This window comes from Polyodon spathula, chromosome 30 (assembly GCF_017654505.1).
Source record: "Polyodon spathula isolate WHYD16114869_AA chromosome 30, ASM1765450v1, whole genome shotgun sequence".
Lineage (NCBI taxonomy): Eukaryota > Metazoa > Chordata > Actinopteri > Acipenseriformes > Polyodontidae > Polyodon > Polyodon spathula.
In genome coordinates this window covers 2,614,404-2,635,796 of record NC_054563.1, presented here as the reverse complement: position 1 = coordinate 2,635,796, position 21,393 = coordinate 2,614,404, and the positions used below count along the sequence as shown (strand labels likewise).

At 41.0% G+C, this 21,393-nt stretch overlaps 1 protein-coding gene across 1 annotated transcript; it reads left to right on the top strand.

Annotated features, from left to right (window-relative positions):
• Positions 1-2,157: 2,157 nt before the first annotated feature.
• bace2 (beta-secretase 2) lies at positions 2,158-17,824 on the top strand. Its single transcript, XM_041232991.1, has 9 exons — positions 2,158-2,645; positions 7,577-7,665; positions 8,738-8,954; positions 11,502-11,633; positions 13,466-13,600; positions 14,373-14,474; positions 16,078-16,227; positions 16,533-16,701; positions 16,947-17,824. Exons 1-9 carry the CDS (start codon positions 2,367-2,369, stop codon positions 17,192-17,194), a joined length of 1,521 nt encoding a protein of 506 aa, XP_041088925.1. The 5' UTR covers positions 2,158-2,366; the 3' UTR covers positions 17,195-17,824.
• Positions 17,825-21,393: the final 3,569 nt, after the last annotated feature.

The following is a 21,393-nucleotide window of genomic DNA, read 5'->3' as shown; positions in this document are numbered from 1 at the left end:
ATTGACGATATGGTTTATTTCTATACAGGACATGTACAGCAAGCAAGAGAAGCAATCTTACTGAAAGGGTATGCTCCTGAGCACAAGCAAGAGAAGCAATCTTACTGAAGGGGTATGCTCCTGAGCACAAGCAAGAGAAGCAATCTTACTGAAAGGGTATGCTCCTGAGCACAAGCAAGAGAAGCAATCTTAAAAGGGTATGCTCCTGAGCACAAGCAAGAGAAGCAATCTTACTGAAAGGGTATGCTCCTGAGCACAAGCAAGAGAAGCAATCTTACTGAAAGGGTATGCTCCTGAGCACAAGCAAGAGAAGCAATCTTACTGAAAGGGTATGCTCCTGAGCACAAGCAAGAGAAGCAATCTTACTGAAAGGGTATGCTCCTGAGCACAAGCAAGAGAAGCAATCTTACTGAAAGGGTATGCTCCTGAGCACAAGCAAGAGAAGCAATCTTACTGAAAGGGTATGCTCCTGAGCACAAGCAAGAGAAGCAATCTTACTGAAAGGGTATGCTCCTGAGCACAAGCAAGAGAAGCAATCTTACTGAAAGGGTATGCTCCTGAGCACAAGCAAGAGAAGCAATCTTACTGAAAGGGTATGCTCCTGAGCACAAGCAAGAGAAGCAATCTTACTGAAAGGGTATGCTCCTGAGCACAAGCAAGAGAAGCAATCTTACTGAAAGGGTATGCTCCTGAGCACAAGCAAGAGAAGCAATCTTACTGAAAGGGTATGCTCCTGAGCACAAGCAAGAGAAGCAATCTTACTGAAAGGGTATGCTCCTGAGCACAAGCAAGAGAAGCAATCTTACTGAAAGGGTATGCTCCTGAGCACAAGCAAGAGAAGCAATCTTACTGAAAGGGTATGCTCCTGAGCACAAGCAAGAGAAGCAATCTTACTGAAGGGGTATGCTCCTGAGCACAAGCAAGAGAAGCAAGACTGAAGCAAGCACAAGCAAGAGAAGCAATCTTACTGAAAGGGTATGCTCCTGAGCACAAGCAAGAGAAGCAATCTTACTGAAAGGGTATGCTCCTGAGCACAAGCAAGAGAAGCAATCTTACTGAAAGGGTATGCTCCTGAGCACAAGCAAGAGAAGCAATCTTAGAAGAGAAGCAATCTTACTGAAGGGGTAGAAGCAATGCTGAAGGGGTATGCTGAGTACATTCCCAGCACAGCTCTGGAAACCACATTGGCATGCTGCCCAGCCCCCTCCAGACCCATCAGTCAATAGTTTACAGTATTAATGTTTAGTGGATGCTACAGTTCATAATTGAAGAGGTAAAGCACTCTTTTCAAGCAGAATTAGCTTTGATAAGGGCAATGCCACCTATAGGTAAGCTGTTAGCACAAATGACTAATGCATGAAACATATGGGCAAGTAATGAATACTTCACCAGCTATTATATCTAATGCAGTCCCTGTGTTTTTACACACACTGTATATATGCTGAGAAACTGAAGGAATCCCCATTTCTCACAACATCACATTTAATTAGTTCCATTTCAACAGCTTTTCTGCTCTAATGGAGATTGATCTGTGCTCTTAGGTTTGTTTCCTTTTTTAGCATGCATTTTATTATTTATTATTGATTCGTGAGGATGCTTTTATTATGATTTATTTAGGTTTCACTGGGTTTTGCTTTGTTGATCTCTCTCTCTCTCTCTCCTTTGTAATTGTATAACCTGTTGTGTTACCATCCTGATAAGACTCCTGCTTTGTTCTCATTGAGCCCACAGTTAAATGGAGTCTAAACTAGAAGATGGAGCACCTGTTTTTAAGTCAGTAGCTTTAAATGCAGTTTGAATGTTTTGCCATCATTCTGGGTGCTTCGTGGTTTTGTTGCTCCACATTTGTCTCTAAATCTTCCTACACCTGGCTTTGAGCTTGTTTGGAGAATACTAAATGGTCGGACTGGACAGTACTGTGTAATATACCTGTGTGAAAAAAAGATTATGTATTAATAAGCTTGACACATTTCATAGAAACCCAATGCAAGCATGCTATGTTTCAATCTGCACAGCAGACGTGCAGCGTTCATTTAGACGGCAGTCTTAAATCTTTATCCCGGCTTCGCCCTTTAAAGGCATTTAACCCTTACTCTCCTCCCCCTTTGTTGTCAAATTAAATTTCAAGGCGTCATATCCGTCACATGTGTTTCGGAAGTTCTTTAGCAAACATTCCTCAGTGTTGAAGTTTCAACGGGCATACAGAAAAGTTTCTGACGAAAATGCTCAGCACGATATAGACAGTTGAACAGCATGAATCGCTATAGTACTGAACAACGTGAAGAAGTTTGAAATTAAAGGGAATCTGCGTTTAGCGGATGCTTGGGATATTTCTTATTGTTTTGCACTGAGAGAGTGTAGTTGAAATGAAAACGTTTTCGTTACTGTTTGCGATGGTTTTCTTTCCCAGTACTTGTAACTCGAAGTTCACTTTCCCCCTAAAGATTTACCCTGGAAACTTCAATTCGTCCGTGGACATAGATTTCAGTTCTTTGGAGAAAAATGAATCTAGTTCGACAAATGGGATTTCTTTGGCAACAGACCCCAGTGGGAAAGTTAACTTTTTGCAAATGGTCAACAACTTACAAGGAGACTCAGGTCGTGGCTATTATATAGAGATGTTACTGGGAACTCCGTCTCAAACGGTAAGGAATGTAATTTATGTATTTACTGAACTTATTTATTTATTGATTTATTTATTATTGCAAATCGTGTTATACTGACTTTTAGTAACTTACAAACGTGAAAACCATACCCACACTTTCGACAGATGGGATTAACATACAAGTCGCAATATGGCAATCGTTTATTTAAGATTGGTTTAGGCTCCTGCTACAGGAATTGTTAAAATGTGCTTTCTGTTCAATATGATACAGTACTTGTGACGGGGGTGTAGTGGTTGTCGCGATAAGAAAAGCAGCGTGAAGCTGTTGAAATGCATGTAACCTGTATACCCGTTGCTGTAGCTGTCTTCACACAGGTGGAGATTATCACGCTGATACATTGGAGATTCGAATTTTCACGTCAGGTTATTGCTAGATTAGATTGCTTCTAGAACCTCTTTTTTGCTGTCTCCTGGATTTTGTTTTAGGGGTGTTGCTGTTTGTTTAGTAGACGCCTTATCCAAGGCGATGTACAGAGATTAGGGTGCGTGAACTGTATGCGTCAACTGCAGAGTCACTTACAACAACGTCTCACCCGAAAGACGGAGCACAAGGAGTTTTAAATGTGACTTGCTCCGGGCCACACAGTGAGTCAGTGAGTGAGCCGGATTTGAACCGGGGACCTCCTGGTTACAAGCCCTTTTCTTTAACCACTGGAACACACAGCAGTATTACAGTACTCGGGGATAAAAACAAGACTCCCGTTGCATAGCAGTCTGATCTATTCCTGGTTTTATTATGAGTTAGAGTTTAAACTCACCTGAGCTTGTTCTCTATACACTGTGACTGATCACACATGCTTTAAAACCTGGAATGGGTGAAACCTGTATTCAGTAGGAGTCTTATTTCTGTCCCTGCAGTGTAAACTATAAAACAATGAATTGAGCTATGAAGCTATGAGGTTGAACACTGCATTTAGTCAAGTAAACCCTAATGTTTAAGTTTAAGATCTCTATTTAAAGTCAGTGAGGTTCTACCCAGCCTAGGTTGTACACTGTCACTCACATGCTTAATCTCTATCACCATGCCAACATCCCTCACAATGGTAAAGGGAAGGTTGGTTCATACTTGACTACCGGGCGTTGATAAAAGTGAAGTGTCAGCCACTCTTAAAGGTGTAACATATGAACAGGTGCCCCCAGGTTATGATCCACTCATATCCTTTCATCACAGCTGGTTCTCTAGATGTAAGTGTAAATGCAAGTGTGACATAGAGACCCCTCCGTGTGTCCCCAGGTGCTGTTAATAATAACTTTGGATAAAAATGTGTTGGATAAGCTCTTCTGTAGAGAGATGTACAATCTGAAGGGTGACATACAGATGGGCAGGTGTCTCCGCTGTAGCCATTCTAATCACAGCAGAATTTAATGCTGAAATTGCAGTTACAATTCCAATGCTGTTTTGTTTCATTGCAATTAGTTGAAATGATGCTGCAGTAATTCAATTATAATTACACTTGCACTCAAAAGTTACAAATAGCCCCACACATTAACATGCTTATTCTAGCAAGCACCAATGGCAGGTACAAATGCAGAAACATAACATAGAACTTTTTTTTTGTTTGTTTTTCAAACAAATGGAGTCACTAAAAGCAGGTGAAAATACAAGAAGAATGTCCGCTCAATGTAAAACACGACATGGAACTGTGAGTGATTAAACTTGGAAAGGTGTGAATTGAACTGGAGTTGATCAGCTGTGTGTACAGTTCAGCAGGTGTGCTGAAGTTCAATTGCATTGTAATTTCAATTACAAATGACACAATTACAATTGGAATTGAGCCCAGGTCTAGCTGTAGCCCTAAATTATGTATAAGCATGGATCAGTAGGGAAAGCATACATTTGTTTTCTTCCATTGATCAATGCATATCTTTTTTTTTTTTCTATTATAAAATAAAAGGAATCTTTTGCTGCTGAGAGCCATGCTCCTGGCTTTAAGCTCCTTTATTTCTGCCTGGCATGATCTCGCATGATCTCACATGATCTACCATGAGTCTGCCCAGGAGTTATAGAGGCAGCTGATGAGGATTAATGAAACAAGGGGGTTGAAAAAAGCTTTTGCTTTCACCAGCAATCCGGGTGCCGGAGGTTGTCCTTGTGCAGAACTGTGTCTTGCAGCCCCGCTGCGGTTTGTACAGTTCTAACAGCATGCCGCCAGTTTCTGCCTCCTCATTTGGTGCACTCGCTGCAGCACAGCACACATACTGTGTTATACCTTTTTGTTAGGATGCCAGTTTTTGTGAAAGCTTGCAGGGCTTGTAACTTCTTGCATTGGTTTTTATCTTGCTTCACAATTGCGGGGGAATGAAACAAGCAAAGTTCCAGGTTTGTAGAACAAGGGGTTCCTTAAGAACTCACAAATGACCGACATATCCAGGGTTGGGTGATTCCTTTTTTTCAATTCCAAGTCCTTTTAAAAAAACAATTTCCCAATTCCAATTCCCTTTTAATCCGTCTTGGTTAGAATTGATTGAAAGGGAATTGATGCTGGGAATTGATTTTGAAAAGGAAGGGGAATTGACCCAACCCTGTCTGAATTGTTTGGCAAACATGCTTGTCATTGTGTGTAAGAACCTGCCACAACTGCTGCTCCTGAGCAATTTAATGAAAAAAATAAGGCTGAATGCACTGCATTTGGCCGACACTAGAGAACGTATTCTATTGACAATCGGCAGCTTTAAGTGTTGGAAAAATGCAGCAGAAATAGAAACATTTGTCACTGTCTTTAACATAAACTTTTATTTTTCAATTCCTAGTTTGTTCTGGGTTGAAACTAGACAAAATGTCACAAGCAGTGCCCTCAAACTGGTGTACAGTAATCACATACTGTGTGCAGCAGGAGAAAGGACTGGATTAACTCTTTAATCTGGACTTGAGCGACTGTAGGTTTACTTTCTAGTTAAGAAGTGGGTTATTCCAGATTGATCCTGAGAATGGAGAACATTCTTTTACTGGTGTTTGTGGATATTCCTCAGTTGTCTTCTGTCTTTTTAGGAGGCTGTGTGGTCCAGTGGTTAATGAAACAGGCTTGTAACCAAGAGTTCCCCAGTTCAAATCCCAGCTCATCCACTGACTCAGTGTGTGACCCTGAGCAAGTCACTTAACCAAAACAGTGTGTTTTAATATCAGACATTCATCAAATACATTCGTCTTTCTAAAGTGCATATTTGAGACCAATATACCGAACAGAAGGGCAAACTAAACCTTTTAAGATTTTCACGCTTGCTCGTATATTTAAGTTTATTTTTAGTACAACTGTCATGTTTTTTTTTTTTTAATGAAGCCGCAGCAGTATTGATCTGTTTATCTGAAAGGGGAACAAAATATATAAAACTAGCGCAATACCATTTTGCATTGTTACTTCTCCAGGAGTTGTTGCCATTGCCTGTGTGTGTGTGTGTGTGTGTGTGTGTGTGTGTGTGTGTGTGTGTGTGTGTGTGTGTGTGTGTGTGTGTGTGTGTGTGTGTGTGTGTGTGTGTGTGTGTGTGTGTGTGTGTGTGTGTGTGTGTGTGTGTGTGTGTGTGTGTGTGTGTGTGTGTGTGTGTGTGTGTGTGTGTGTGTGTGTGTGTGTGTGTGTGTTGTTAGCGCTCCAGATTTCTGCTTTAGCACAGCTGACTCCCTGAGGTTGCAAAAGAAAGCAGCCGTACCTGTGATGTAATTAGGAGTCTTCGTGCTAAACGAGCCAGCATTGCAATGAGCTGCAAATTACAGCATCTGTTAACCTGTTCAAGAAGACACTGTGTCACTGGAGTGGTTCGCATCTGCTAATCTCTACAAACAGCTAACAGATGCAGCATCTTTTGCTCGGCGTCTGCCAATTAGTGCTGCGAGGCATAGATTAGCTGGGCATGCTGACTGTGCATATGCAAGGGTAAAAGCAGTTCAGAGCGAGCACTGCCTAAGCATTAGGAATACCCTGCAGCAGCTCGACATTGGGATCAGGGGCAGCCTCTTCTGCAGTCTCCTCACACCCTTTTACTACCTTCTGTCGTTTATTCACTTTATCTTGCGTTTCTGGTCTTGCAGCATGCGACAGCGTTAGGGTTTTGTCTTTTGCTTTCTTTGCCATCAATGAAGATTTGATTTAGAGAATCGATGGGGGAGTAATTTTATAAGCAGCGTCCCAGCTTGCTTGAAGACCTTTTGTAACAGCAAAATATAACGTGATGTGGAAGAAAGAGCTTTGAGAACACAATGCAATCTGCAAAACATATTTAGTCACGCTTTCAAAATGAGATGATGGAGCACTTACCTGCAGTGCATAAGTGTGACTGGGGTGTACAGTAAGTGTTCACTGTGTTCAATTTACAATTTGGAAATGTTCCATTGCAAATTCTATGATTTTAGGCGGATGACTTGCAGGGATCAGTGTGGCCGAGTGAAAATAAAACATTTTATCTTAAATCATTTTTCTATTAAAAGCCTGTAAGTTGTATGTACACATGTACAGTATAATTTTTTTCTCAGAATGCATGGAATGACAGCAGGACTGCTAAGCAGAAATAAAGTAAGAGGTCTGTGCGTTTCACAGCCTACTGTACAGCCACACGGCTTCATCTTTCCTCCCTCCCTGCTTGTCCCGTAGCGTTTTATTTCTTATTCCGAAGATCTAGCTCATGTCTTGCGTGAAAAGGTTCCTGTGCTAGAAGCCCTTTCCAGTCTGAGTCTGCACACTTGAATGGAGAGGTGCTGTCCCTGTGTGTTCAATTTATACATATTTTACCAAGACACATAGTCAGTGTTTTATAGGAAGGGTACAGGACCTTGAAACAGTTTTATCTGCACTCTTGACCTAAGCTTGTGTGAGATTTCACTTCAGATGTGTTCTTTGTGTTCCCCTTGTCACAGTATGGGCTCTCATGTATGTGTTCAGAACCTGTGTTGGTATCAATCCTTTTCTTTTTTCTTCTTCACAGCTGAATGTACTGGTAGACACAGGGAGCAGTAACTTTGCAGTGGCTGGTGCTCCTGACCCCTACATTACTCACTTCTTCAATTCGAAACTGTAAGTAGAAAAGCCACAGAAAGTTTGTCCTTGTTCTTTCTGAGCTTTATCAGTAGTTTTGCTGGCCCCCCTTTTGCTAAACAAACCTGTAATAAACACCTGCTTCCTGGTTCTTATTCTGTGATGATGCGATTAGGGTACAAGGAAGCAGCAGTGATTTTCATTATAGTGTTGTCTTTCAGATATTTGCATATTTAAAGTTTGAAATACAAGCAGAACAAAGAGATCTTCAACAGAAGAAAAAGCCAGTGATCATTCTGATAGTGCTAACAGGAAGTAAGAAAAAAAAAAACACACACACCTTGGTTAGCACTCCTTTAAATTTCAAACAAAGACACACTGGGTCTGTGTCTCTCTCTTCTGTACAGGGTGGTGCTCTCAGAATGTAGCAGCAGCATGGTGATAGAAGTGAGATAGGCGCTCTCTCTGTAATTGGAGCCTTTTATTTTCTTTGGCTCACGTAGCTAAAGACAATGTGCTGTTTTTCCTAGAGTGTGTCAAACCCCAGCCATGGAGCAGGTAGTAATTAGCAGAGAAAATTGCAAAGGGGACTACGGCGACTCCTCCTCCTCCACTTACAGGGCTGGAATGCAGTGCTAAATAGAAAGTGGGGAGGTATCTGCTTTCAAGAGTTATATATGATCTAAAACTGACAGCATCGTGGTGTGAAAAGCAGAGTCATTCTGGAAGAAAGCCATCTCTCAGCAAAGGTGTACAAATAATTACATGGAAAATGTGATCACTGACAATACAAACTGAGAGATCCTTAGCACTGGGAATGCCAGATGTGGCTGTCAAGCTTGTAAGAACGGTTTAAGTGGTGCTGAAGCACTGAGTTTGGTTGACCATTTTGCTTGCTGCTTAGAATGGTCTGCATTAGAAATGAAGTACCTGCTTCTTCTTTGATTAGCTGTGGGAGGCTGTTCAGTATCTTATGTTTCTTGTATCCATAATAAGACCCCTATTGCATAGCAGTTTCATCCATTCCAGGTTTTAATACAAGCTTGATCAGTGGAATTGTTCTTTCCGTCCCTGCACAGAGGTGTCAGCGATTATGTGCTCTGTTCCCCAGCTCCAGTTCATACCAGTCCTCTGGAATGGATGTCTCTGTGAGATACACAAAAGGAAACTGGGTGGGCAAGCTTGGCACAGACATCGTCACCATTCCGAAGGGACCCAATGGCACCGTCACCGTCAACGTTGCCACTATTCTGCAATCTGAGAATTTCTTCTTGCCCAGAGTGAACTGGCAAGGGATTCTGGGGCTGGCCTACAAAATGCTGGCTAGGGTAAAGTTTCTCTGCAGTGTGCCTGCGAGCGTGACGCACAGAATGATGTACATGTGGATAATTACTTCCTCATTGGCAAATAAGGTTTTGAGTTATGTTGCTTCTTGGGACAAACTGAAGTGTCCCCAGAATAACATTCATAAATACCCTTGATTATGAGAGAGAGAGAGAGAGAGAGAGAGAGAGAGAGAGAGAGAAGAGAGAGAGAGATCGTTTTCTCCTTAAAAACAGAACACAATAAAAGGCTCATTAAAAAAATCAATATTAAACTGTTTTTTTTCCTTTACTGAAAACAGATTAAAGCCAAAATAAAACACTGTAAAACAAAAATTTAATAAAATTAGAACAAAAACGGGAGCTCCCCCTCCTCACTCACAGCACACAAGGCCTCTCCCACACACCTGGTAGAGGATTGTTCCTGGTCAGCTCCAGTTTACTACCAGTTTAAAATACTAGAGAGAGAGAGAGAGAGAGAGAGAGAGAGAGAGAGAGAGAGAGAGAGAGAGAGAGAGAGAGAGAGAGAGAGAGAGAGAGAGAGAGAGAGAGAGAGAGAGAGAGAGAGAGAGAGAGAGAGAGAGAGAGAGAGAGAGAGAGAGAGAGAGAGAGCGTGAGACCTCCATAACAAATGACTGGTGCGAGTCTTCACGTGCCACGTGGTGTATATCCTGTACCAGTGTGTGCCCTTCTGATAAGCCTTTGCTAGTCACAATGTGAAGTTTGCAACGCAATGATCCTGTTAAACAGGAACTGTGGTATGCTAACCCTTCCCTATAAAATACATAAAAAAATAAGTGTAATAATCCAGCACCTCTGCACTTAAGCATTTGTATGTCAGCTGACAATGTTCAGCTGATATGGCATCACGCCATTCTTCTTAAAGGCGTACAGCCTCTATATATGAACCCCCCAATATCTCTCACAAGCACCTGGTTACGTATTGTTACAATATCACAACAAAAGGAACACACATTTGTTGTGCATATGTATAGCTGTCATATATCACCTTACATTACAATAATACGACACAAAATGGACTGAATGATAATAACAGAAAATAATGCTGGCACAAGTAATAACAGATAAATAATGCTGGCACAAGTACAGTGTTAGGAGGTGGATTGCGCTGATCGCCGGTTTATTTTGACCCCCTGCATTCATTGTGCATAAAATGTGTGTGTGTGTGTATATATACATGTGTGTGTAAAATGTGTGTGTATTGTATACATGTGTGTGTAAAATGTGTGTGTGTGTGTATATATACATGTGTGTGTAAAATGTGTGTGTGTGTATATATACATGTGTGTGTAAAATGTGTGTGTGTGTGTGTGTACAACACACACACCACACATATAATACACACACACATTGTATATACACACACATGTGTACACATATGTGTGTGTGTGTGTATATATACATGTGTGTGTAAAACAACACACCACACATATATATAAACACATGTGTAAACATGTGTGTGTGGTGTATATACATGTGTGTGTACACACACATTGTGTACACACACACATATATGTACATGTGTGTGTAAAACACCACACATTTAGTTACACAACAAAGTGTACAACACACACATGTGTATACACACAGTGTGTGTACAACATTGTGTGTCGTGTGTGTGTGTACACACACATGTGGTGTGTATGTACACACACTATGTATGTAAACACACACACATGTGTGTGTACAACACCATGTGTGTGTGTGTGTGTGTATATATACATGTGTGTGTAAAATGTGTGTGTGTGTGTATATATACATGTGTGTGTAAAATGTGTGTGTGTATATGGACAGATCCTGCTGATTGTAATACAATGATATAATATACAGAACTGTATCACCTCTCCAGTTTACGCCCTGTGAAACCTTCATGCACAGTATACTGGTTTGACCAGCAGAGGGATGTGGGTAGTTGCTGGTGCTTGGGGTAGCAACAAGGTTGCAAGCAACACATATGTTTCTTGCTGTGTGATTAACACGGCAGTGCTTCTGTAATTTTCTAGCAGCTGGATGTTTTCAAGGTTGAACAGAATGATGAGTTGTGAATAAAGAGAGTCTTATTTCAGATATACTGATAACATTTTACCCCCCAATTATTATTGTTATTGTTGTTGTTGTTATTATTATTATTTGGAAAGGGAGGATTTCAATGAACTGGGTAAACCATGTAAAGTAAAGATTAAATCATTGAAAAGTGTACTGCACTTCAGCTTTAGAGACTCTTGAGAACCAGAGAACATTAGCTAACAGCTTCCTTCTCCCTATATTCATATGCCTGTCATGCTGTAAGATTTTTTTCAGATGAAATGGTGTTTAATGCACTGTCAAATACAGTGTTCAGTCTGCAAGCTAATCATTTTGTTACTGTTCATTTCTGTACTAGTTTCCCCATTGTGAAGCAACAAGGAGGGACTGCGCATTAACAAGTGCAGAAGTGAATAGTAAAACGGAATGGTGTGTGAAAACAGTGTCAGTTCTGGTTTGTGTATTGGAAGAGCAACGTATTAACTGCTCCCGTGTCTATTTCTGCAGCCGGACAGTTCAGTGGAGCCTTTCTTTGACTCTCTGGTGAGGCAGACTGGGATCCCAGACATGTTCTCCCTGCAGATGTGCGGAGCAGGAATGTCAGCTTCCAGCACTTTGGATCCCCTGGGAGGTGGTCTGGTAAGTGAGACTCGCTGCTGCCGGCAGTGCTTCACTCTCAGGGAAGTTTAATGGGATGGGCTGAAGGCAGCAGGGCGTCCGGGCTTTAAAACAAGGAGCGAGACATTCTCTGTGATGTTGTTTGAAGTGAAAAGGGTTTGATATGCAGATCTATCTGTAGTGACTGTAGTGTAGGAGTAGGCTATAGGTTTGGGGTAATTGTCAGGATTGGGTTTATATGTAGATGCTCCTGGAGGTGTTGCTGTTACTGGCGCATTTAGAATTGGACAACGTGCCTCTCGGCTGCAGCACTGCAATGAGGTTGGTAGCTCTTGATTGCCTCTTCCTCTTTAACATTTTATGTCACAGGTACAGTAATAGGACACTCCTGGCCTGCATACTGTAGCTTACCATGTACAGCGTTGATAGAAAGGGTTAGAATTACCTAACAGCAGGAAAAACAGGCTTTTACACGAGTCAGGGTGAAAGGAAAGTCTCCCAAACAAAGAAACTACAAAACTGTAAGGGACTTGTTGGGACAGTGTTGTTAGGTTAGCTAATGAGAGGCAAGCCTGGAGTTTAATAACCCTTAAAGCACTGGTGTAAAGGGTGATCAGAATCAGAAAAGGTGAACTGAGATATTAGAGCATGATCACATGCTTATAAACTTCTTCTGAAAAGTTTTCAGGTTACCAAATCGGAATATTAGTTGTGTTTTCTAAATCAAAATTCTTCATGACGATTGTGTTCAAGTACCAGCAATAACTGATCTTGTAGTAATCAGGTATATTATAATTAAGATATGCTGGAAATTGGACTGGAGTGAAGGAATGGGTAGTGTAAGCTTCAGTATCCCATGAGACTTCCATCAGTCCTGAAATGATACAGTGAGCCCTGTGATCTGTGCTTGGAGGATGAGATGTACCTGGCTTGGTGTTCTTCCACTTGAGGAACCCTGCAGTAAGCCATGTGGTCTGTGCTGGGAGGATGAGATGTACCTGGCTTGGTGTTCTTCCATTTGAGGAACCCTGCAGTAAGCCATGTGATATGTGCTGGGAGGATGAGATGTACCTGGCTTGGTGTTCTTACACTTGAGGAACCCTGCAGTAAGCCATGTGGTCTGTGCTGGGAGGATGAGATGTACCTGGCTTGGTGTTCTTCCACTTGAGGAACCCTGCAGTAAGCCATGTGATCTTTGCTTGGAGGATGAGATGTACCTGGCTTGGTGTTCTTCCACTTGAGGAACCCTGCAGTAAGCCATGTGATCTGTGCTTGGAGGATGAGATGTACCTGGCTTGGTGTTCTTCCACTTGAGGAACCCTGCAGTAAGCCATGTGGTCTGTGCTGGGAGGATGAGATGTACCTGGCTTGGTGTTCTTCCACTTGAGGAACCCTGCAGTAAGCCATGTGATCTGTGCTGGGAGGATGAGATGTACCTGGCTTGGTGTTCTTCCAGTTAGTAATATAAGGGCAATCGAAATGGAAAGGGTATTTGCATTTGTATTTAGTATCTCAAGCACGTACAATGGAGTCAGGACTTCAAAATTACTCCTACTTTGTAGGCTGTAGTTAGATATTAGACATGTATTTCTATTTGCCTGGGTTTAAAATGATGGTATTCCTGAAAGCATATATTTTTCATAGTGCCTTGTACATTTTACATGTACCAGAACAAGTTGTAATCATGTGTTCTCCAAATGAGTTCCCCTTCCCCATTCATTCACCCAGATTGATCCTTATTTGTATTGCATCAGATACAGTAGCATATACAATTAAACAAAACAAAAAAAAAACGCTTTTGTATTCATAAGTTGGTGGCATTGCTCATATAAGTATGTATGTTCTCTTTTCAGGTCATGGGTGGGATTGAACCAACTCTGTACAAGGGGTCTATATGGTACACCCCCATTAAGGAGGAATGGTATTACCAGGTGGAGGTCCTTAAGCTAGAGGTTGGGGGCCAGAATTTAAACCTTGACTGTCAAGAGGTATGTACTGTATTGCACTTTAAGGGGGGTTAGTATTGTCTAAACAGGCACACTCCTGTAAATATGCCTTTAAATTAATCTGCCATGAAGCCTGTCTTAAACCCCAAATGGGCCTGAACAGCCTTTCTCATTGCATTCATGTGGCAACGGGACCTTTCCACTGTTCCAGCCTCACCTACTCTCTGTCGATACAGTCACACAGTTTAAATGGAAAGACCAAGGCTATTCAATAAAATGTGTATAAAAAGAAAAGAAATTGAAGCTACTTGTTAAAATAATCAAATTTGAAAATCCACTATCCTTGTTCGCCTTGTTTTTTTTAACCATATTTTGTTTTCCCTGTGTTTATTATACATGTATTTTATTAAAACATTTGTTCATTAAGGGAAAAAAAAAACAATTTACTTGCACAGGTGATAAATGCCTAAATGCAAACTGGTTAACTTTCCATGTCTAGGTCGTGTTTTATTTGTGTTCCTGAATGGCCAGGCTTTGTTTTCTAGGAGCTGTTTGCCAGTTTGGCAATACCATGTATGTATTGTGTAAGAGCCTGCTGCTTGCATTGTCTGTTTTGAACAGAGCTTGAATATCTTTTCAAAGTTAAGGACAAAAAAAAAAAAAAAATCGAAAGTAATTTTTTTTTTTTTGAACAGTGCCTTGCATTCCTCTCTAAAGCCTTCCTCCCAACAGAGGCTTCCATTGGAGAAGTTGTTCCTTCAAGGCCTGGGCTCACAAAGCTGTTGCATTGTTCTGTACCTCTTTCTCATTTCAGTACAACACTGACAAAGCCATTGTCGACAGTGGGACGACGCTTCTGCGCCTCCCGCAGAATGTGTTTAACGCTGTCGTGGATGCCATTATCAGAACATCCTTGGTAAGAAAGTTAGGGGGTGATTTTCTGCTTTTTTTCTGTTGCTTTTTTAATTAATTGTTTGAAGTGTGTGTATGAGAACAATATGTTCTTGTAAACAGGGTTAGAACAATTACTCTAAATTTAGATTTGGAAATATTTTTTTCTAACTTTTTTGTTGTTATTTTTATTTTATTATTTAACAAAGAGGTTTACCCAGACTTTATTTACAAGGGGGTCCTAGAAACAATAAAAAATACAATTGCAATGTACAAACAGCACAGTCAAGCATGTGTGGTTCAGTCTTAATGAGCAGCACACAGAGATCTAAGAATAGTATCAATAAGACATGTATCTCTTTGTTAATGTGGACTGAGGGAGAGGCATTGACAGGAGGGTCTATGCAATTCCCTGATGTGATCTTTAAAACTAGAGAAGGAAAGAATATCAAATGTCATCATCATACTATGATGGAAACAGCTCCACGTCTTCAGGAGCTGATGTGCTAAAGATAATTCTCCCGTATGGGTTTGAATCCTTGGAGCAGCCACATGAACAGAATCCTGAGAGTGTAAACTAGAGTCAGCACTGGTCCTTTTTACCAGAGCACTCCAATAAGAGGTACGAAGCCTTCAAAAACCGTAAACACAAAGCAGTACCAATGAGAAAGCATCCTCTTCGAAGGTGAACATGAGCACGTCAGGTCAAGGTTCAAGTGGTTTTGGTTTGGAAGTGGCACTCTGGAAGTGAAAGATAAACACACCAGGGTTGGGGTCCATTCTTGTTTTTCAATTCCAATTCATTTTTAAAATCAATTCCTGAAATCCAATTCTCATTCCTGTTCCCTTTTTAATCAATTCCAACACGTCATTGATCAAAACTACAATGAGCAGTATTCCGCAAACAGATTCCTTCAGTTGAAATCAGGATTAGTCAATTCAGTTGATCAACTGCTTTCATTTGAAGCCAATCACAACAATTAGCGTGTCTCTTAAAATATAAATTCCAATTCCTTCGAAAGAATTGCAATTGAGAATTGATATTAAAAAGGAATTGGAATTGAAAAACAGGAACTGGCCCCAACCCTGAAACACACAGACTGGGGATGAACCCAGTGCTGGATAAATCGAAACAGGGCTCCAAGTAACAGAGACTGTGTTTGCATGTGTGTTTGCTTACAGCCACTGGCTGCTGACTTTAGAAAAGGGATATTGTCATGTTTGCATGAAGAGGGGTGTGTCAGTCTCTTGACTGCTTGCCTCACTTTGTGACTTGATATACAAACAGAACACTGCTTATATAGAGAAACTGCATCACCCTTTTTTATTCACTTTGGCACCAGAGTCAGAAGGTTAATCATGGGTGCTTTGGTTGGCATTTGCTTCGCTGAAATGTCTGCAAAATGCAATGTCCTGTGTACACATTGTGGGCTCTTCTCCTCAAGCCAGTGTGGATTTCGGGCCACTGTGCTGTTGGATGAATCCTGCTTTGGAAGGGAAGCTCCTGTACTGTCTTGTTCTTTCTCCTTGTCTGTGCTACAGGCTGCTTTTATATTTTCATGTATTGGTTCCTCTGCCTCTGGTCCTGTGTCGGCTTGCTGTTTTTAACACATTCCTCTCTCTGATAGATCCAGCAGTTTTCCAGTGGTTTCTGGACTGGCACCAAATTAGCCTGCTGGACGAAAGGAGAGACACAGTGGAGCTTCTTCCCAAAAATCTCCATCTATCTGAGGGGAATGAATGCCAACCAGTCCTTCCACATCACCATCCTACCGCAGGTAGTCCTTGCGCGTGTAGTTTAGTACACAGGGTGATCCCAGAACAGTTGGGCCTTGCTTGGAAACAAAGCATTCTGGTCTACTGATTGTCATTGCTATGTGATGTTTTACCTGTGTCGTATTAACCCTTCACCAGCGCCACTGAAAGGGAACAAATCGGCTGTTGTTTTGAAATCCCCCCAGGAAAGCACACTGAGCTTTGTGGGCTGTAATGCTAGTGTCACTTTCCAAAATGACCACTAGATGTCAGCAGTGTTTCACTTCAGTAAAAGCATTCTGAGGTTTCGCTTGTGTCCGTTTTTCAGCTCTACATTCAGCTCGTGGCCGATGTTGATGACACACTTGAGTGTTACCGCTTCGGCATCACGTCCTCCACCAGTGGCTTAGTGATCGGCGCCACGGTGATGGAGGGCTTCTATGTGACCTTTGACCGGGCTCAGAAGAAGATTGGCTTTGCAGTTAGCACCTGTGCAGGTACAGTTTAAAATCACGACACGTTACTTATAGGAAATAAAATCCTAACCAGTATGGGCACCTTAAAATAAGGACTGTTTATGATCCTGATAAAAGGAATATCAATTACAACATCCGGACCACTTTGATCCAGATTAAAAGTTTTGAAAAAACGTTCCCTGGTTTTACTCCAGATTGCTGAACCTCCCCTACCTTGCATGCTTTTGAGTCACCCCGTAATAAAATGTGTTTATTCCTGTTGACAGAAAAAAACGGCTCCCCTCTGTCGGAGATCGGAGGTCCGTTCCTGGCCTCGGACATTTCCAGTAACTGTGCAGAGACACCAGCAATACGGGAGCCGGTCCTGTGGATCATCTCCTATGCGCTGATGGGCCTGTGCGCATTCATTCTCATCATCCTGGTCATCCTGCTGCTCGTGCCTTGTCGTCATGGCGACGATACAGAGGGAGGAGTCACTGACGAGTCCTCCCTCATTCGCCACCGATTCAAGTGAAATGAAGACCGTAAACCGTTGAGAGATGATGTGCTGCAAATCGTGCCTGCAAACAGAGCTGGGGAAAAGAGAGACTGATAACCTGCGGCACACTGATGGCAATGTCTGTAATATCTGCACTTTGAAATCTTGTTAATAACCTGTCCCTCCCCAAGTAGAAAGAAAGGATGCAACCTTCTGGGTTAAAAGTGGGATATATATTTTTTTTAACTGTTCGACCACATCTGACTGTTTCAAGCCCTGGCACAAAGTAACTCACTTGGAGAAAGAAGCCACCTATTCCAGTCAAGCCATTCGATAGATAAATGCATATATAAAATGAGATGTCAGTAATAGTTACTGGAATAAGTCTGTAACTGGGGAGAGTGGGGAGGAGGGGTAATATTGATTAGTGTTATGTCTGACAAATAGAACATGAGTGTTTGTGTAATACATGCGTGTATTAATGTAAATGCATGTACTTGATGTATATTCATTTTGAGATGGACCAATGTGTATTATTGATAACAATGGATCACTGTGACCATCTGGTTGATTTTTTAAATTTTTGTTCTGTAAATGAAACACTGGTCTGACGTTCTGGCTGTTGACACCTTCGGTTTGCACATAAAATCCTTGTCTCAAACTGTATGTTCTTGTACGTGTTTAATAAGACCTGGGTTAGAAGCACACTGCTGCACATTAATGACACAGGTGACTAGTAAAGCACTGGCTGGTTTCACAGACCCTCAGATGATTTAAATTTTAAAAACCCTGTCCCGCTCACCTGAACTGTTGCCGGCATAATTTCACTTGCTGTATGAATTTATGTACATGCTAATCTTTAATGCAAACCTTGAACTACATTTTCTTTTGGGTGAAATTGCATTGTAAGTGTAGGAAAACATTATGAAAATAATGTTAAGCAAACAGTAGGGTGACCAGATTTTTAAAGCTCGAAACTAAGGGTGCTGGGGGTGGCTTCTATCATATACAGGGTTTTGTTCAATGCCTTACAGGACCCCCACTTTCAACATTATTCCAGTGCCATGTTTTGAGGTTTCTCCTCTAATTAGTACTTTCTGTTTTCTACATGTTGACCACTCCCTAATCCATGTGCGTGCATTTCGTTGAATCGCTACTGAATTCAGTTTGAGAATTCATCTTTTATGCTGGACTTTGTCAAAGGATTTCTGGAAATATAAATAAACCTTGTCATATGCTTTGCAATTATCCATTATTGATGTTGCATACTCAAGCAGGTTAGTTAGACACAATCTCCCCTTCCTAAAACCATGCTGACTGTCTCCCAGGATACTGTTGCTATATGGGTCATTTTCCATGTTGTATCTTCATATAGTTTCCATAAATTTACATATAAAGAAGTCGGGCTTATTGGTCTGTAGTTACCCGGTTCAGGTTTGTCTCCCTTTGCAAAGTGCATGAAGCTTGTTTTAAAATAGGCAGACATGCGCAGAGCGGAAGAGCAGGGAACGCAGTATTGTGTACAATGTTTCTCGGGAAAATTAATAGACTTATCTTTAGAGCTGCTTTTGCATTTTTTTAAATGTACATCCAGTTGGGAGGGCTATTTTTTCTTTAAAAAATAATTTAAAAACGCACTACATCTAATTTCCTTCGAGTGACCTCCGTGTGGAGTCCCTTAGGGCTTTTCGTCCAACTTTTCGCCTCTCTACGTGTTTTTTTTTCTTTCCTATTTAATAATGTCATGCCTTTAAGCAACTAATATACCGTATAACTAGAAATTATGGCTATCATTAAATTTGCAGATTTGTTACCTTGGTAGATTTTAACGTTTTTTGAATTGGCATTCATCACTAGCACGTTCACAAGTTTTGTATTTCTAATTTTAATTTCAAAAACATGTGTCTGCTAAAACAGTATCTAATTTACAGTAACTAGTTATAGCATCTGCAGTGTCTCTGCAGCAACAATAAGGCCTTCTAAAATGAGTTCCAATATTAGGCTTCTTATATGGCCCTTCAAGTTTAAGATCTCAGTAACTGGAAAGGATTGGTAGCTGCAGTACACGTCAACGACAGGCATTCGCTAACTCTCAGTTTTAAAACCTAGCTATGGTTCATTAACATGGTGCAACGATCACGGTATCATGTAGTAATTGTAAAACAGCACTGTTTCGTGTGAAAATTTTAATAATAAAGCCGAAACTAAAAAATGTTTACATTTAAACTGGTTAATAGACTATAATCTTTTTTTTTTTTTATTATTTTATTTTTTCACGATGCAGAACTAATTTATTTTAGCAATTTGTTAAGGGGTTTTGGACAGCAGTATCTACACGTATCGACAATAACAATTCAAAAACACATTTGCACGATTGTTACAGATTTTCAAAGTCTGGCGTAAAACAATTTTGGCTGCTGTTAATTAACCCCTTGTAAAAAAAAAAAAAAAACAGTCCTACCGGTACCACAGTAGCAGGTGCAGTTTACAGAGCCTCGGTTTCTGATCGCATCATACAGTCCAGATTTCCACAATCCACTGATGGAAATGCCCGGTCTGCTTTTAATTTTTTTTAAGCAAATAGGCTTCATCACTCGCTGCCATTCTCATATTCACTTTGACACCCGACACTTTGTTTCCCTTGTCCAGCGCGCCTCTTCTCTAACCGGTGCTGCATGCCACCAGTCTGTCAGAGGGCGGGATCGCACACTGTATGCCACTATGACTGGTGGAAGTATTATTGTCGATCCAATCCAAACCGACAAAAAAGCCGAAATAAATTCCTCTCCAAAATGTCCCGTTATACGGTATGTCAAAGACAATATTAAAGGAAGCTTGGTGTTTCTTATGCGTTTCATTTAAAACCGGACATTATAGCGTCTGGGTTTGTTAATTCCTGCCACCCGGACACAGAGGCCAATTCCCGGACTGTGCAGGTCAAACCCGGACAGGTGCAACCCGCAATATTTATTATTCAGTGCTAACTAGCAGTTTGAGGCCTATTAGTTTGTCAGATTATATTTTGAAATGAAAAAAACAGATTTTGAAGCGTTATGATAGTTAAGACTAAGTCAAAGCAACTATTTTGAGGTCTAAAACTAACGTAGTTTAATAAGGTAGATGTATGGTGCATCTCCTGACTAGCGGCGGCACTCCACGGGAAGACAGGCTCGCATGGGTTTATCTTTACAATACCTCCGGGAGGCACTGTGGGTTACCACACGTGCTAAATGGGGATGACTCCTGGGAACATTGCGAAGTTATCATTGTACATTTTTATAAGTGTGGGAGCAGTGACTAAATAACATAAAAGTGGGTAAACACCCCTGTTTGGTGGAGTTGAACAGATAGATCGAACAGATCTATCCGGGCTTAAAAGGCATGTCATATGCAGACAGGCTAAAAGAATTGAATCTGTTCAGTCTTGAACAAAGAAGACTACGCGGCGACCTGATTCAAGCATTCAAAATTCTAAAAGGTATTGACAATGTCGACCCAAGACTTTTTCGACCTGAAAAAAGAAACAAGGACCAGGGGTCACAAATGGAGATTAGACAAAGGGGCATTCAGAACAGAAATAGGAGGCACTTTTTTACACAGAGAATCCTGAGGGTCTGGAATCACCTCCCCAGTAATGTTGTTGAAGCTGACACCCTGGGATCCTTCAAGAAGCTGCTTGATGAGATTCTGGGATCAATGAGCTACTAACAACCAAACGAGCAAGATGGGCCGAATGGCCTCCTCTCGTTTGTAAACTTTCTTATGTTCTTATGTAGATAAACGTGAAGCGATACATTGTTATTGGTCTTCAGTCAATTAGAGCCCCCACCCTTACCTGCGTATACCTTTGACTACACCGCTGTGTGGGAGCAGGTGATGAGATGTTAGTTCATAAGCCTTTTCATTCATTCCTGCACGATATACGTGGTGTATTCTTGTAATGTGAATGGGTATACAGTATATGAAATAAGTTAGGATGGTCAAAGGAGACTTGTTGTGCAGCTATTTAACGGGTTGGTTTATTTCTTAGTTAAAAAAAAAAAAAAAAAGTTTTAACGTTTATCATTTTATTCGGGTTGTTATTTCAAACTCGAACACATACATACGTTAACCTTAAATTGAAATCTGCATATAGAACGACGTGTGCAAAATCATCAACGTGTGTGTGTGTGTGTGTGTGTGTGTGTGTGTGTGTGTGAACTATTTATATATTTCTGTATACAACATGTATATAT